Source organism: Squalius cephalus (assembly GCF_949319135.1).
Source record: "Squalius cephalus genome assembly, chromosome: 21".
NCBI classification, from domain to species: domain Eukaryota; kingdom Metazoa; phylum Chordata; class Actinopteri; order Cypriniformes; family Leuciscidae; genus Squalius; species Squalius cephalus.
This window is the reverse complement of record NC_137142.1, coordinates 17915811-17933208: the sequence shown is the minus strand read 5'-3', so window position 1 is coordinate 17933208 and position 17398 is coordinate 17915811. Positions and strand designations below refer to the sequence as shown.

Sequence of the window (17398 nt, the reverse complement as noted above, 5' to 3'; positions counted from 1 at the left end):
CGGGGTGAAGAAAAGCTTTCGAGAGTTTTCAAGAGGAACAAGGCAGACCCAATCACATCATTGACAAGTAAAAAAACTTTCAAAAAAACCCAAGATTTGTGTCATCTTTTTTTAATAGTGTCCTTGGAGATAGTCGTTCACAAGCTTGGATATAAAAGGGTCGTTTCTGTGAGGGTCTGAGAGGGAGAAAATAAGCTGCATACATTGGTAAGAAAAGGAGAATCAGAGGTAATGCATTTCTGTTCTCACGCCGGCACACGCCGTAAATAATGCAGAGAAATTTTCACCTCTCAAAAAGTGACCCTTTGCAGGAAAAGACCTGAAAGTTTTCATTATTCATGAATATTTCCTCTTACAAACAGGTGGAACATTTACATACACACTCATACGGTTTCTGACACGCTCAGCCTTAAAGGTACACACTTTTTCTTTCTCTTTATCATACACGCTCTCTCTCACACACACACACTTTTCCAAACACACTCACACACACAGGGGTGGCCGCAGCTTTAGACCCCCTGGAACAGGTGTCCAATCATGCAGGGGTGGATAAAAACGTAGGTCAGATGAGTCCTCGTCTCTTCTTGTAGTCCTCCAGGTTGAGAGATCGGCGTGGCGCCCCATCTTTAACAGGCAATGCATTCGAACTCACCGACAAAGACTTTGATTCTGTTGATGATTAAAATAAATAATAAATTAATATAATAATAAACAATAAAATTGAAGATATCACATCATAGGATCAGATTCATATACACTACCATTCCAAAGTTTGGAGTCGGTAAGATTCTTTAATGCTTTTGAAAGAAGTCTTGCTCTCTAAGGCTGAATTTATTTGATTAAAATACAGTAAAATACTGATATGGTGAAATATTATTACAATTTAAAATATCCTTTTTAATAAAGTTGAAAAAATTCATTTATTCCTGTGATGACAAAGCTGAATTTTCAGCATCATTACTCCAGTCTTCAGTGTCACATGATCCTTCAGAAATCATTCTAAAATTATGATTTGCTGCTCAAGAAACACATCTAATTATTATCAATGTTGAAAACAGTTGTGTTGCTTAATATATATGTGGAAAGTGTGATAAATATTTTTTCAGGATTCTTAGTAAACAAAGTTCAAAAGAACAGCATTTATTTAAAATAATATTTTAACATTATAAAGGTCTTACACACACACAATTTTTCCCCCAAACATTTTATTAGGTAAACCTTTTCAACTGATTGTTAATGCAAATATCTAATCAGCCAATCACATGGCTCAATGCATTTAGGCTATATTCACACTGTCAGTCCAAATCCGATTATTTGTGAATCCGATTAGAATATAATCTAAATTATTGACTGTCCACACTGTGTATGGCATTGGCAACTGTTTGGATCTGATTTGTGCATCCCGAGGTGCTCTTTCATTGTCACGAGGTGGCAATGACGTTGCGTTAAAGGGATACTCCACCGTTTTTTCATATTAAACTATGTTATTCCCTTAACTAAGACGAGTTGATAAATACCTCTCTCTCATCTCAGTGCTTGCACTTAATCGCTCTAGCGCACGGTGACACTTTGAAAGCACTTAGCTTACCCCAGTATATTCAATGGTATCTAGCAGCAATGAATTTAGAAGTTACCAAACACATCAACGTTTTCCCTATTTAAAAACAGTTACACGAGTAGTTATACGACCAAGTATGGTGACACAAAATAAAACGTGGCGCTTTTCTAAGCGGGTTAAAAAGGATAACTATAATGTATGGCGGAATAGCACTTTTGGAAGTACTTCGACTCGGCGCAGTAAAAAGTCACGCCTGATCTTCTTCACACTAGGAACCCACTAGGAAGAGGATCAGGCGTGACTTTTTACTGTGCCGAGTCGAAGTACTTCCAAAAGTGCTATTCCGCCATACATTATAGTTATCCTTTTTAACCCGCTTAGAAAAGCGCCACGTTTTATTTTGTGTCACCATACTTGGTCGTATAACTACTCGTGTAACTGTTTTTAAATAGGGAAAACGTTGATGCGTTTGGTAACTTCTAAATTCATTGCTGCTAGATACCATTGAATATACTGGGGTAAGCTAAGTGCTTTCAAAGTGTCGCCGCGCGCTAGAGCGATTAAGTGCACTGAGGCAGCGGCAGAAACGTGGGAGGCTGGCATCTGTGGCTTTATTCTGCGCCATTGTCTCCACTGGTTTCAAAACAGTGACTTTCAGCATGTTTTCTATTACAACATCTGACATGTTTATGTTTTACGTGGCGTGAGAAAGTCACATAAACCAGTAATGCGATTTCAAACCGATTAGATGTTTTGCCATTCACACTTGCTAAATATGATCGGATTCCAATTGGATATGCACAAAAATCGCCTTTAGGCATCTAGACATGGTCAAGACGACCTGCTGAAGTTCAAAATGAGCATCAGAATGGTGAAGAAAGGTGATTTAAGTGACTTACCAGCATTAGGAACCTGTAGATCAATTTTGACATCAAAGTCGTGAACTTTGAAAAGGTCCTCTGAGAGGTCACTGTTTTGCTTGGTAACGTCTTTGTCTTTCTGGTTAGCCTGGCCCTGCATAATAAACAAGTTGAACAAGTGAATTCTGGGTCAGAACAGGCTCATGCTGCAGTGGGCTTGTTTGTGAGAGTGTGTTACCTGTTTATTAGCCTGCTGGCTGTTGTCTTGGCCTGAGCCTGAACCGTATTTCTGGTTAAGATGAGCCAAAATAGCGGCGTGCACTGAGGGATCTCTTGCCTTTGAAAAAAATTAAGACAATTCAGTTTTTTTAAATTATCAAAAACGGATGAGAATAAAGGAAAAGTAGAACAGAAAAGCTGACAGAAAGATGCCTCACATTGGACACCATTGTCGGTTTACACTGCCGTCTGGTGAATGGATCCATCTGCTGGTTCTTCGCGTTCTGACCCTCTGCCTGAAACACAACCGAGACATTTTAGATTCTTTAGGAGAGAAACAGCTAAATAAATAAATAAATCCTGACGGGAACACCTACCACCAATGCCTTCTCAGACTCCACAATATTCCAACTCCGATTCCTCTGGTTGATATAGCTGGAAAAGAAAAAAAACAAGAAAAATGATTATGAAGAGGAGGGGTTAAAGGGTTTGTGTGTGTACTCTACTGTTCAAAAGTTTGGGATGAGTAAGATTTTTAAAAACTTTTATTTAGCAAGAATGCATTAAATTGATCAAAAGTGACCGTAAAGACATTTATAAGTTCTTAATTTATAAATAAATGCTGTTGCTTTGATCTTTCTATTCATAGAATCCTGGACTGAAGACTGGAGTAATGATACTAAAAAAATCAGCTTTGCCGTCACAGAAAATTAATTACATTTTAAAATATATTAAAATAGAAAAGTTCTTTTAAATTGTAATTAGTGCTGTCAAATCAAGTAATCACGATTAATCAATTCCAAAATATACACACACACACACACACACACACACAATATATAGAAATATAATAATATTTACACAAATATATTATATAAACACAAACTTTTATTTTAGAATTAATTAAATCCTGATTACTTGATTTGACAGCACTAATTGTAATATTTCACATCATTACTGTTTTTACTGTTTTTTTTAATCAAGTAACTTCAGCCATGGTGAGCATGAGAGACTTCTTTCAAAAACATTCAAAACATCTTACAAAGCCCAAACTACTGAGTGGTTGACTTGAGTAATAGTAGTATTGAATGTGCGTTTCTGACCTGATAGCAGAGATATTTTTGGTTCTCTGTCGGTCAAGTGCTTCTGCCCTCTCCTCCAGCTCATTCAACTGATCTTGCAGTACTTTCGCCTTTTCTCCATCCCCACTCTCCTCAGCCATGGCCTGTACACACAAGTTATGCATGATTAGCATGAGAACAAGTAGACACTTAAACGACACAAGGGCATATCTATTTGTAGTGCATCTAATCATTACAACCTTCTCTTTGAAAAGTTGTGTTTTCTTCATGGCGTAGTTTGGTGGCGCCTTTCGGAATCTGTCCTTCTCTTTGACAATCTGTCATTAAAAATATTTCACATAAATACAATCATTAAGTTGATAACCATCAGAATATCCTGTATTAAGGACAACAGGAAATGACATCAGTGGGACGTACATCCTCAATGTCTTTGTCATTAAATTTGTAGTTGACCGCCTCCTTGATGGACTGCTCTTTTTTGGAGATCTCATCTAGAGTAGGAAACTGCATTCCTGCTGACATCATCTATGGGGCAGCAACAAGGTTACTACTGGATATGCACATCCCATAATGCTACACTGTGACAGCACTTCTAAAATTAACCTAAAATTCAACTAAAATTCAAATTTAGTTTCCATAATAAATTAGCTTAAGGCAGTAAATAAAAGTTTAAGTGCAAATGAGACAAAAGGAAAAAAAGAACACATACTTTAAGTTTTTTTTAATGAACATTCCATATTTAAAACTCACCGCCTCTCTCCATTTCATGAATTCGCTTTCAGTGAACTCCTGATTGGACACAAACTCAAGTCTGAAGACGCGCATGTCATTTCCATGTCTGCAAACATGCAATATACATTACACAAGTCATGGACGACAAAGACATGAACGCACATATAATCGGTTTTCCTGTGCACACGTACCGGAGCTGAAGGCCTTTGTTCGTTCGTGTGGACCCCAGCTGATAAACTTTAGCCGTCTCCACAACATCAGTGATTTCAGCCACCTACAGGATTTCATTTCAGAAATTGTTCATTTACAACTCTGTATATTCCATGTGATATCTTAAAATGTGTGTTTTCAGGTTGCAGTTGTTTGAGGTATCACAAAAGCTGAAAGATGTTTATTACGTGAATGGATGAGAAACGGTAACATTTTTCACTGACCCGATAAACAGGCTTGCTGCTGCTGTTTCCAATGCCAATTCGAACAAAACAACCAGTAACAGTTTTAGCAAAGAACGGCATGTGACACCAGCGCTCCAGTTTGTGCCGGGACAGTCGGATCCGATTCAGCTCGTCTGGTAATGACACTGGCTGGGACTTGGGCGGAGCCTCCTCTTTCCTGAAATACAGGAGCACAGTTGATAAACATGCTTATTACAAAGGGACACAACTCTCACACCATTTAAAAATAAATAAATAATAATAATAGAAAAATTCCAATACTGTTTTATAAATCTATAAACTTAAAATCTAGAAGTACTGTATATAAATTATAAAATCTATACATCAATTTACATAATGTATACATACACTAAATTCAAAGTTTGGGGTCTGTAAGATTTTAGATTTGAAGAAGTTAATACCTTTATTGCATTAAATTGATCAAAAGTGACAAGAAAAATAATGTAATAATAATGAAAAATAATGAAAAATAAATGCTGTTCTTTTGAACTTTCTATTTATCAAAGATTCCTGAAAAAAGTTTATAACAACATTGATACGAATATGAAGAAAATTCAGTTTAGCAATCACATGAATAAATTACATTAAAATAGAAAACAGTTTTGAGTGGTAGTGTATATCCAAGTACATTTTTTTAATTATGTAATTTTATTTCATTTTTAACTGATAATGTAACATTTTATCCAAATTGTTGTTTCAGACTAAGAAGGTTAATGTAAAGAAGGTAAATCGTCTAATACTTACTCCTCCTCTTCATCAAAAGATGAAGACCTTGAGCTGCGGTCACTCTTTACTGAAGACTTGTCATCATCATCTTCCTCCTCCTCTTCATCATCTGAGTAGACCTCACTTGTCTTCAGCGGCTGCCTTTTGGAAAGGAGCTCAGCTGAAAGGTTAATAGTTATAGATCAGATACTGGCATGACTGGCTACAGAATGCTAATTTTCTGCACAATACAAGATATACTACTTATTGTTTTGCTTTTAAAAAAGGCTTAATAAAAGAAATGTTTTAATAATATGCTACATTGCATGTAAGTGGCATCCAGTTAGAATCTGAGTAAATAGGGTTATTTGGGATTTTTAATGATTAATTCCTATTTGAAATTCTGTCTATTCAAAATCTTCTGATTAACGACGAGAAAGTGATAAGAAAAGTACCAGTTCTGTTTTTCCTCTTCTCTCTTTCTGCTTTCAGCTCTTCCATGGCCTGTGACTTCTTGTCCAGCTTCTCATCTCTCTTGATCCGCCTCTCTTTGTTGTGGGACATTACCTGCATTAATAGAGAAAGGAAACACGAGTGTAAAACCACATTTGCATTCCTATTTTAGAAAAGGCTTGTTGGCTATACAGTTTACTTACCACCTGAGTATCAGGGACCTGAGACAGTTTTCTCTTCTCCTGCTCCTCTTCCTGTTTCTTCTTCTTTTCTTCCTTTTCCTTCTTCTTGGCTGTCTTCAGTTTTTGCTTTATCTCAAACCTTATTGGAAGAAATAAACATTTATTGATAAGAAGAACAGTTTCTTCAGAAATTATTTGAAAAGTCAAATCTGACTTAATTCGCGGCAAAATTACATTTATTTCTGCACAATACAACCAGTGTTGCTATTATAAATAAACTAAAACTATTAAAATCAATTCAGTAATTGACACCTAATGCATTAGCTAATGTATTTTTTTTCCCAATAATTCAAATAAAGTTGAAATAAAATACTTAAACAAAAATGAAAAATGGAAACTAACTGAAATATCTTTCAGTACTAAAGTGACGTATGCTTGCTACAGCGATTTCGGCAATCACATATAAGATCATTACAAATCACACTGTACAACATGGATCTAATAAACTTGGGTACGACATGTTTGTAGACTGTACAATGATGTACCTATTGAATCGTAGGCTATGGCGCAAGTTAGTATAGAAGAATAAAACGTCATCAGCATGCGGTAGTGGCAAACAAATAGAGCAAGATAACTTGGCAATTGTGTTTTTTATGTGTGCTAAAAAGAAGAAGGAAGCGAAAGAGGAGAATATGGACGCAGTCATGGCTAGGGAAAAGAGGCCAACTTGGCATGCCAATTTTGTAAATGGAGCTTGAGGCAAGTAGTTATGTCGCGTTGATCAATACGCCATTTCATGTTGCAATTTTATTGGCTAGTCAGTAGACGTAGGTCGTAGCAGCAAACACACAGAGATTATCAATTTAAATTTCTGACACTGTCAGAAAATTATCACAGGCTATCTTTGTTCGCAAGACCGTGACAACGGCCGTCTTTGAACCTCTCTCACTGTACGACGTAGGATCACCGTTTAGGAGTCACGACCACAGAAATCGCCACGATTGGTCATCTTTCATCTGGGACAGCCCAAAATCAAACAATGTGTACCGGGCATAAAAAATAAATAAATTAAAGCTATATAAAAATATTTAAAGTGCTACAATAGATTTAAACAATAGTAAAACAATAGATTTACATGCATCCAAGGTCAAAAAACACTTTAATTTTTCTTATAATATACATTGCATATCAATGAGTCTGAAATTGGCCAGATGGCCCAGTCTGTTGTGATTGGTCTACCGCTTACACAGTGTGTTGAAAACAAAACGCCTATTACCATATCTGAATTTTAGCTCTGAAAGCTTCCTCAGAATCTGATAAACAGTGATATGAATGGTAACAATGGTGTTGTTTTTTTCCTATCAATTCTAGTGTGAGTCCTCATCCTTTTGAAGTGCATGCAAAGCGGACTCGCACTCGCAGCACAGAAATCAGTGTCTTCTTGACATGTTGACAACATAAACCAAACTCTTCCAGGCCTCAGCCACAACTAGTGATTGAGGCCAGTAGACATCATTCACAGGCAGCCAATGAAAACCATAGGCTGCCATTATGCAAATTTATGATGACTCATTTTGACATTTCAGAATCCAAGTTCATGCCAGTTCAGATTCTTTATTTTAGGAGATAATAACTTTATTTGTCGTGCACTTTGATCTTTGAAACTTTTAAGACCTTTTACACTCACAAAAAGCTATGTTAAACAATGCATGAAAGGTAATGTCTGAAAAAGCATAATAGGGGCACTTTAAAAAAAATACTAAAGCCTAAACTAAAATGACAAATACTATAATAGCAAATAATTAATACTAAAATAACACTGAATACAACATTGAGAATATTGCAGTACTTTAATGCTCTTTTTATTACCCCGTTGTGATTCCTAAAAAAACATGTTAATTAAAGCTATTTTCGCAGTTCCGTCTTTTCGACTAAATCAAGACCTTGGCTGCTCAGATCTGAGCTTTGAAACTCCTCTCACCTCCTCTTGAGGACTTCTCGCTTCTCTATACGGTTAAACAGCTCCTGTTCTCTCTCCTTTTCCGTCATCTGCTCCAAACGGGCCCTGTCCTCCTCATCCCCCATTAGATCATCTCCATAACCATCCCGGAAAACATCATCCTCTGATGACGAGTCAGAATCTGAGCTGGAGGATGAGCTGTTACTGTCGGAGTCTGACACCTCACCTTATGAAACGTAAAGCAGGGATAAACACCTTTTGAAATGTACTTTTCCAGAAAACAGCATTACAGAATCCAAACCTCTGCCTTACCTTCCTCTGGAGCCGAACTCTCTGCTGAGCTGTCTCCATTTGAGCTGCCGGATGAAGCCGCCTTGCCCTTCCTTTTCTTGACTGTGTTCTTCTTTTCAGGCCCTTTGCTAGGTTTCCCCTTCTTTTTGGTTTTAGTGCCTCCAACAGTCCACTAATAGATCAAAGGAACACATCGATAAGGAGTTTAATTTACAATCCACTTTTGACATGGACACTGAGGATTTCTTTCAGACCCAGGATATTTTCAAAAGTACAACAGCACACACTTCAGTCGCCTAATCAGACATAAGACACAACTGATTCACTGTGTATTTAGAATTGTGGTACGTTCTAAATGTCGCTGTATATTTTGCCATCAAAATGATCAAGACTTAAATTGACAACTACAACTTTTTTTTGCTGTTAGTAGATTTAAATAACCACAAAAACCTGCAGATTTCTGCAACCTTACTGCAGTACATATGCTTGGAAAAAATGTGCTTTCTCATTACACTAGCTTCTGATTTGCATTGAAAGTCTACATGAAATGGTAATCAATGAGAAAAATAAAATAGTGAGATTGCGGTGTGATTTTAACCTCAGGTTGTGGAACAAGTTCACCTTATTGGTTGTGGAAGTTGTGGAACTTCTTTTTAAAATCTATCGTTATTTCCTTTTGAAACCTTATAACATTATTACATTAACTACCAGAAAGATTTGCTACAAAAGTAGCAACACCTTAAAACAACACCAAAACTAATATTTGTCTATTGGTTAACATTATTTTCTGTGGAATAACATGCAGAATAAGACCAGAACAGTATATTAAACAGAATGGAAATGTAGCAGCAGATTTTTGATTCTGTATTATAACGTACAACTGAGTGAAATTAATTATTAAAGCAATAAATAAATGAGTGAGTAGGTTCAAGTCCTCGGTTGTTGTTTGGATGGAGCCAGATCTGAATGCACACTTGCAGTTGATTGTAAGAATAGGGCAGGTTTAAGTCCAGCATGCGTCACCAGAGAGAAGTCTGAAGTCTCATTTCACTGGACGATCGATTTATGACATTTTTGATCAAATTAGTTTTGACTTCAGAATGAAAAAATAAAATTAAAATTAAACATGCACATGATGATTAAAAGCGTATTCTCACTGTATGATACTGATTTGGCAGACATCCTGAACTTTTACTTGCAGTAACGACTACAATAAAACTGAGATGGTAATTGGCTTGGTTCCTGCTATGTGGAAATTACATCAGCTAAAGAAGGCCTGTTGAGAGGAGCAGGATCAACTGTATTCACACATCTCTGATCTTCAATGTTCTGAATGATATTTCTAGACTAGTATTTGGCGATATGCTCTTTAACATAAGTTATATCACCAGCCTTTGAGATCGCAGATACACAATATTATCAATCGCGGCGGGTGGGGGGTGTAATGGTTTACTATCTGATCATTAATTTACTTATTTATTTGCTAATTTGTTTTTTTTTCGAGCACATTTTTCGAGCACAGAGGGAGTTGGTGATAAAGAAAAAAATGTCATGTCGCATAGAAGTATTTCACCCAAAAGCTGAGCTTGTGGATATCACAACTGTGCATGAGAGTTATGAAAGGACTCTCAAACCACAGTCAAATATTCACTGAAAGTGAAAGCAAAAACTGACAGAGCTTTTGGCTTCTTTGCTACATTAACGCCGCATTAATTCTAAGAGCTGAATCTACCTCAACATACTGTATGTTGATATCGTTATATCGACTATCTTAATTTATTGCCTTAATATTTCTCCTGTGGACCATACAATAATGATAGAATAAATTCATTTTTGCAATTGTGGTTATGCGGTGAAGTCGTCATGAAATTATGGAAGGCAAATGAATTGTAGGCCCTAATATTAATTTGATAATAATAGCCTGATGATAATAATAATAATTTAATACATTAATGTGAAAATGAGCCAATTATCATCTTGATATGGTCAAAGGGATCGGCATCTCTGACTATCATCTATCACCACAACCCTTTCTAGACGGTTCAAAATAATGTTTGCAGGATTTTTCCTGCATTGAAAAAAATTGGCAATAGCCAGTCCCGCCAAAGATTAATTTAATCATTAAATATGATTAATCCTGCCGTTCTGTAGTACCCGCTGATAGCCGGACGCTTTCAAAGGCTCCCGTGAGTGTTTGTGTTCTGTGAAGAGCGTCAAGGGGTTTTAGTATTTACAATGCGTTTTTGCAGCGTTTAACTTTATAGCCAGTCACAGACATATCTGTTGAGCGCGTGAACGCAATATGCAATCAGATGTGTTAAAGTCAGACAAAATCCACTCAACATTTCTCAAAACCATGGCTGAGTTTTTGTTCAGCACGAGTTCTGCACGCTCGTGAATACTTTCATTATGTCACGTGACCTTTGTAGTAAGTATTAGAGTGTAAATGCAGAGCTACCACTTTTTCTAAGTAATGTGATACTTAGTTGTTCATTTTATTACAAACGTTTCAATCAGTCACTCACACTCAGTGACTTTTTTAATATAAATGTACAGATTATTAAATATACAATTCTAAGCACTTTATTGTATCGTCTGTCCTGACTGATTATTTTTTTGATTCAATAATAAATTGGATAGATTAATTTTACAAACTGTTTTATAGATTTATTATCAGTGCTGGGCTCACAGTTCACATAGGTAGGGTACCTTGAACTGTGTGTGTGTGGATGACCGTGTCCATCCGCCTCCACCAAAGACCATTTTTGACCCAGGAAAAAGCCTGAATATCCAAAAAAGTCAGCACCAACCTTTAGTAACTGAAAAGCTCCGTACCTCATCATCACTGTCTGATGTCTCCGAGTCCGTGGAGGCGGCAGGTTTACTAACAGGCTCTTCCTGTTCATCAGAATCCACACGCTTTCTCTTGGCAAGAGACAGCAGCTCCTGCAAAAAGCAGAGGAAGATTGACAGCTAAGACTTTCCCAAGTGAAAATCCTGTACTTGGTGAAGAAAGAAAGTGAATCCCCTCTTTGTTGTTCATTGAAAACCAACAGAAAACGTGCAGGCTGTCATAATGTCCACAAAATTCCACTTTATGTTTGAAGCCTGAAGGGAAGGTGTGGCAGCAGAAATAATGCTACATATGCTATTTATGAATGCTAGTTTTAAAGCAGAAAAAGCAGCTTTTCTTTCTGTTTAATGAACCCAAATAGCGAGGGATCTATAAGATTGCCTGTCAGGGTGTCTGCTTATGTGCTGCTCATTTAATCCTGAAGTACAAAGACACATAACACAGGGATTTGGGATAGTTATAACCCAACACTCCCAATGCTCTAACAACCACTATATGGCTGAACAGGGTCTAATCATTTCAAAGCACAGACTGATGTCAAACTCCACTGAACATGGGGTTTTCAGTCCAAATATGACCTGCATTTGAGCATAATTATTGTACTCAATTAATCTGTTAGTATTAATTCATTTCAGCATAGCACATACATGCAACACAAAATATATATATATGTATAATATGTATAGTAATATAGTGTCAGTAATCACACTGCTGTTAGTGTTTGTGTTGAGCTCTGTTTAGCTGCTAGCTGGCTAGCTCTGAAATTTGTCAACAACATCGAAATGAAAACAAGTGCACAGGTTGACATGCAGTGTAGTATGGAGTACTGCCTATAGGGGGCATATCATGGTTCAAATTCATGTGTTCGCCAAGCAACTGGGGTCTGGGGACACAGATCTAAGGGAGGCATAGGGCATATGTAAATTTGTAATGAAATAATAACGGTAAAAAAATTACAAATATAAAATACGATTAAATTATTTAAGTAACTAAATTAAAATTATAATAAACAATTAAATTAAAATTAACTTAACAAATGATTAGATTAAATTGAAAAAAATATTTTAATAAATAATAACAGTACAGTAGTAGTTAGTAGAAAAAAAGTAATGCAACTTAAAATAAACTAAATATTTTCCAAATAATATTTTAGACATATTTATAATATTTCTTTTCATTTCTTTTCACTGTATATATTAAGTCTTTATACAAGCATAGACGCCTTTTAAATTTTAGGGGGTCCCTCACACAAGGGTGGACACATATATAGGAGTCCATGGCACCTAAAAGATTGAAAACCTTGCCAAAAGCAAATTATTATTTTTTTTATTTTTATTTGTGCTATTTTGGATTATTAATCTAAAACTGAATATTTCTAGAAATAATCACCATTAAATTAAGCTTTTTTTTTTTACATTTTAAACTTTAAACCTGTAAATAACTTTTAAAATGTTAAAAGATATTTTCAAATGACCATTAGCAGTTAAGCACATCATAAATTACATAAGCTCTTTTGACACAACAGTAAAGTTTATTACTGGAATAGGCCTCCATATTCTTATTTTTATGCATCATGTGACTTTCAACTGTCCAATCAGAAACTGCTTTCAGAACTGTATGAGAAGAGTCTGTCCGCTCTAGTCTCTCGTCATATTTCTATGGCTACAACCGAAATAGAAGTTTAGCCGCGGCGCTGTGACGTCATTAAACAGAAAAGGTTCTAACGCACGCGGCTACTTTTGTAAAGCCGAAATAGCCGCGTGCTGCAGGCGACAGTAAAAAGCACGTAAAATATCAAAATTTCAGGTGTTACTGTCTTAAAACCAACACGACGGTACCATACAGGCCCCTGCTAACCAGCTAGCTCTCCAACATCACTTAGCATGGGACTTCAACACACACATACAGTTCTGACACCTTAATGCCTCAGAGATCGGTAAACAGCGAGGTTTTTGGATCACATTCACGTGAATGATATTCCTACCTGATCCAAATTATCATCGCTTGCACTATCCTCCGAGTCAGAGTCAATCACGACCCGACCTTTCCGTTTCTTTACATTCACCATGGTTAGCTGCCTGGCTCCCCTGTGTGTGTGTGTTTAAACAGCAGCGCCGCGCTCCTCCACACAAAGGCGCTAGAGCTGTACTACGCATGCGCACACGCCACTCCGAAAATCAGCGACGACATACACAGGATCAGAGATGTTCTGTATTTGTTAATTGTACATAATATGTATACATTTATTTAGCCTAAATTATAATATTATTTGTTAATCACTAAATGTGATGTGGGTGGGAATCACCTGCGAGAGATATTTGGTGGCGGTAGGACCATAAGCACGTGTGCTTGTTTCAGGTAAGGACAGATTATATGACGGACTACAATTGCACAAATGAGTAATAAAAATTAATTGCTTTTCGGGACATATTTTACGTTTATTATTTTATTATGTTTTAAATATGATAAATGTGGTCACCATCAGTGTTTGTAGCATATAGCTGTAACATGTAATAAGTGGCTTTTTCATGTATGACTTCTGAATGTCATCCAGTCCCATCGCTCTTTATTACAGTCAAGTGAACGTGTAAGTGTTTGCAAAGAAAATAAAAAAAGAGAGATGGCTGTAAGATTTTCAGGGACTTTTTACATGTAAGATTTTCAGGGGCTTTTTACATGTTATTGTACTCCTGTGGTGTTCTTTAGACTAGGGGTTTTCAATCTTTTAGATTCCACGGACCCCCATTTATGCATGATCGTGCTAAAGTTTAAAGGGCAGCCGTATGTTTTCATGTATAAAGACCCAATTTAAGCTAATTCAAATGGACATACCATGTACCATACCAATTTAAAATATTAATTGGAAAATATCTTGTATCAATCAATTAAGTTTTTTTACCCACTATAGTACTGTACTGTTAAATGTATTATGCATTTAAATCTCATTTTTGTTTACTCATTTAATTTAATCCCAATTTTATTGTTTACTTAATTACTTTAATCTAAAATGTATTATTTATTTTTACTCTAATTATTATCTAGTTATTCACTTATTTATTTTAATGTATTTATTTATTTGATTCTTTTTAATTTTTTATTTATTTTCACATTTTCAACCCCCTTGGGTTCCCCAGAGCCCAATTTAAAAAGTGAAAACATTTGAATCCTGAAGATCAACCATATGTTATATGACAGTAAATATAAAAAGGCATTTCATTTTCAGATGATGTTTTAATTTTTTCAGCATATTCCACTGATCTGGTCACAAGAGCTACTCGTACCAAATGGCTGTATCGAGGAAAGCATTAAAAGCTCTGTCAGGAGTTTATGGAGTCACTCACAGGCAGCCACTGTTGTTTCCATCTACGCTCGGATGCTCAGCTATACTGAGCACCAGGAGCGTCTTTGAACGAGATTACCGCAGACCAGGTCAGCCACCAGACACCCGTTGGCCTTGGCAAAAGATACACTTTGATTTCTCCAAAGGTGTGGAGGGTATCAAGAAGCACATTGGATTGTTGAAGGATGAGTTTGTCCAACGCTGGACTGGACCAGAAGGAAGGCCTTTACTAGAGCACATGCTGGAACAGACCCGTGTCCAGTGGGAGTTCCGTGGGCCGGAGAGTCTCGATCAGTGGGTCGTGTCATCTGATCAGGAAATTGGGGGCCATAGTGTGGCATACACCAAACTGGGAAAGAACAACACCACGTGTTTTCTGTACGGGTCTTTGTGCTCCACGCCTCCTCGTGATGGAGAGACTCGATACAGTGGATACTGCACTCTGCGCTCCAAACAACCTTTGGTCAGTACATCTCTCTGTCTGATGATCCATAATCTGATTACTTATTCATCACATTTCAGATGTCTTATTCAATTCTTTTCTTGCTGTCTTCTTGGTTTAATAATAAATAAAGACTGAACTTTCTACAGGACTTTTTTTTTCAGTGGGGATTAAAGTTATTAATGAGAATAGCTAGGATGAAAAGTTTAAATGAATTTGTAATATAATGACTCGTTCCTTTCAAAATTATATTTTCTATTGTGCATTAAACTGACACAAATGACATGAAAACATGGTTTAGACAGAATCTTGGATTTACAATACCGTTCAAAAGTTTGGGGTCAGTACATTTTTTAAAAATGTTTTTGAAAGAAGTCTCGTGCTCACCAAGGCTGCATCTATTTGATCAAATATATAGAAAAACTGTAATATTGTGAAATATTACAATTTTAAAATAAATGTTTTCTATTTTAATATATATTAAAATATAATTTATTGCTGTGATCAAAGCTGTATTTTCAGTATCATTACTCCAGTTTTCAGTGTCCTTAGAAACGTCCCTTATTATTATTATCAACGTTGAAAAACAGTTGTGCTGCTTAATATTTTTGTGAAAACTGATTCAAAAAAATTCAGGATTCTTTGATGAATTGAGCATTCAAAAGAACAGCTTTAATTTGAAACAGAAATCTTTTAAAACATTATAAATGTCTTTGTCACATTTGATCAATTTAATAATGCATCCTTGCTGAATAAAATGATTAATTTCTTTTTAAAAAGTCTGATTGACCCCAAACATTTGAACGGTATTGTATAGGTGTGTTTTCAATTTAGAATTGTACAATTTATGATGAAAGTACATTGAAACACTATAATTCATGAGTTGCAAGTTATTAGAAAACATTAGAAATTAGAAACGCAGCTTTAGAGTTTATTTGCATAAATTTACATAGATTTAAATTTAGCCGTAAAGGGGAAATAACATGTTATTTGACCTTATAATATTCCTCTCTGCTGCAGGCCTCATTTGACAGAAAAAAAACATATGACTGGTCAAGTTTCAACACTTTACATATGCGGATCCGGGGAGATGGAAGACCGTGGATGGTAAACGTGTCTGTTGAGACCTTCTTTTCTCATCAGAGAGATGACATCTACAGTTACTTCCTCTACACTAGAGGGGGACCGTACTGGCAGGATGTTAAGGCATGTCTTAAGAATTTTACTAGAGACACTTCATCTGCAGTTCATATGAAAGTGCATTTAAATGAATCTGTTTTACACTACATTTAAAAGTTTGGGGTCAGTAAGATACTTTTATTCATCAAGGAAACATTAAATTGATCAGAAGTGACAGTAAAGACTTGCATTGTTACAAAAATTCCTTTTCAAATAAATGTTGTTCTTTTGAACTTACATCAAAGAATCCTGAAAATAATGTACCACTGTTTCTAAACAGTTACTAGAAATTGTAATATTTTGACAGTTCTCATGGCATCTGTTTATATATAGTTCATTAGAGCTTTGATACATGGTCCTGGTATGGGAAATTTAATTCAAATAATTTTTTTATTAAAATTTCACATTACTGTTTTTACTGTATTTATGATCAAATAAATGCCTTGGTGAGCATGAGACTATTTTCAAAAAATCTTACTATGCCCCAAACTTTTGAACAGTCCAGATCTCTTGCTTGTTAATTGTAAAATCATCACTATCTTACAGATCCCATTCTCCAAGTTTTTCCTTTCCAGTCGAGGAAGAATACAGGATAACCAGCATGTCCTCTGGTTAGATAAGGTCAGCATGACTTTATTTCCTCAGTTTACCTAGTAACTGATGAGAATCATTTATCCTTCTATATCCTCTGATGATATATTTATGAGTATTGTGGTGCAAATTCATCATACCTCAGATTCAAAACTTGTTTGTGTGCTTAGGTAAAGAGTATTGGTTTTACACTGGGGGACAAAGCAGACGGTCCATTTCAGCTGGAGATCGACTTCATTGGTCTGTGTAACGACCTTGCCCACACAGAGGAGTTTGCATATGAGCTTTACAAGAGAAACCCTGAGGTCTAATTGGATTAAAGAGGATTCAGCAATCACAGATAACAAATGTTTTATTAATAAAAACTTTGTAAAAAAATCATTGGATGTATTTTTTGCAGGCCGATATCTTTAACACATACACATATATACACACAAAAAATGACCACATGAAGGACAAAGTACAAAATGATAATTTATGAATATCGCTCAAGTT

General features: G+C 36.0%; 2 protein-coding genes across 3 annotated transcripts; one reads left to right on the top strand and one right to left on the bottom strand.

Annotated features, from left to right (window-relative positions):
- Positions 1 to 25: 25 nt before the first annotated feature.
- On the bottom strand, positions 26 to 13491 carry rtf1 (RTF1 homolog, Paf1/RNA polymerase II complex component). The gene is made up of 18 exons (XM_079856284.1): positions 13336 to 13491; positions 11333 to 11443; positions 8519 to 8669; positions 8228 to 8432; positions 6268 to 6385; positions 6067 to 6178; positions 5651 to 5792; positions 4886 to 5063; positions 4643 to 4725; positions 4470 to 4557; positions 4137 to 4244; positions 3959 to 4036; positions 3741 to 3862; positions 3015 to 3072; positions 2856 to 2933; positions 2657 to 2755; positions 2458 to 2572; positions 26 to 669 (listed from the first exon to the last, which is right to left on the bottom strand). Exons 1-18 carry the CDS (start codon positions 13417 to 13419, stop codon positions 563 to 565), a joined length of 2037 nt encoding a protein of 678 aa, XP_079712410.1. The 5' UTR covers positions 13420 to 13491; the 3' UTR covers positions 26 to 562.
- A 7-nt stretch (positions 13492 to 13498) lies between these two features.
- On the top strand, positions 13499 to 17378 carry ndufaf1 (NADH:ubiquinone oxidoreductase complex assembly factor 1). Of its 2 annotated transcripts, none has more exons than XM_079856287.1 (5): positions 13499 to 13709; positions 14596 to 15154; positions 16154 to 16339; positions 16859 to 16933; positions 17074 to 17378. In XM_079856287.1, exons 2-5 carry the CDS (start codon positions 14636 to 14638, stop codon positions 17212 to 17214), a joined length of 921 nt encoding a protein of 306 aa, XP_079712413.1. In that variant the 5' UTR covers positions 13499 to 13709; positions 14596 to 14635; the 3' UTR covers positions 17215 to 17378. The 2 variants fall into 2 exon arrangements, with proteins under 2 accessions (XP_079712413.1, XP_079712414.1); XM_079856288.1 differs by having other exon boundaries at positions 13708 to 13938.
- Positions 17379 to 17398: the final 20 nt, after the last annotated feature.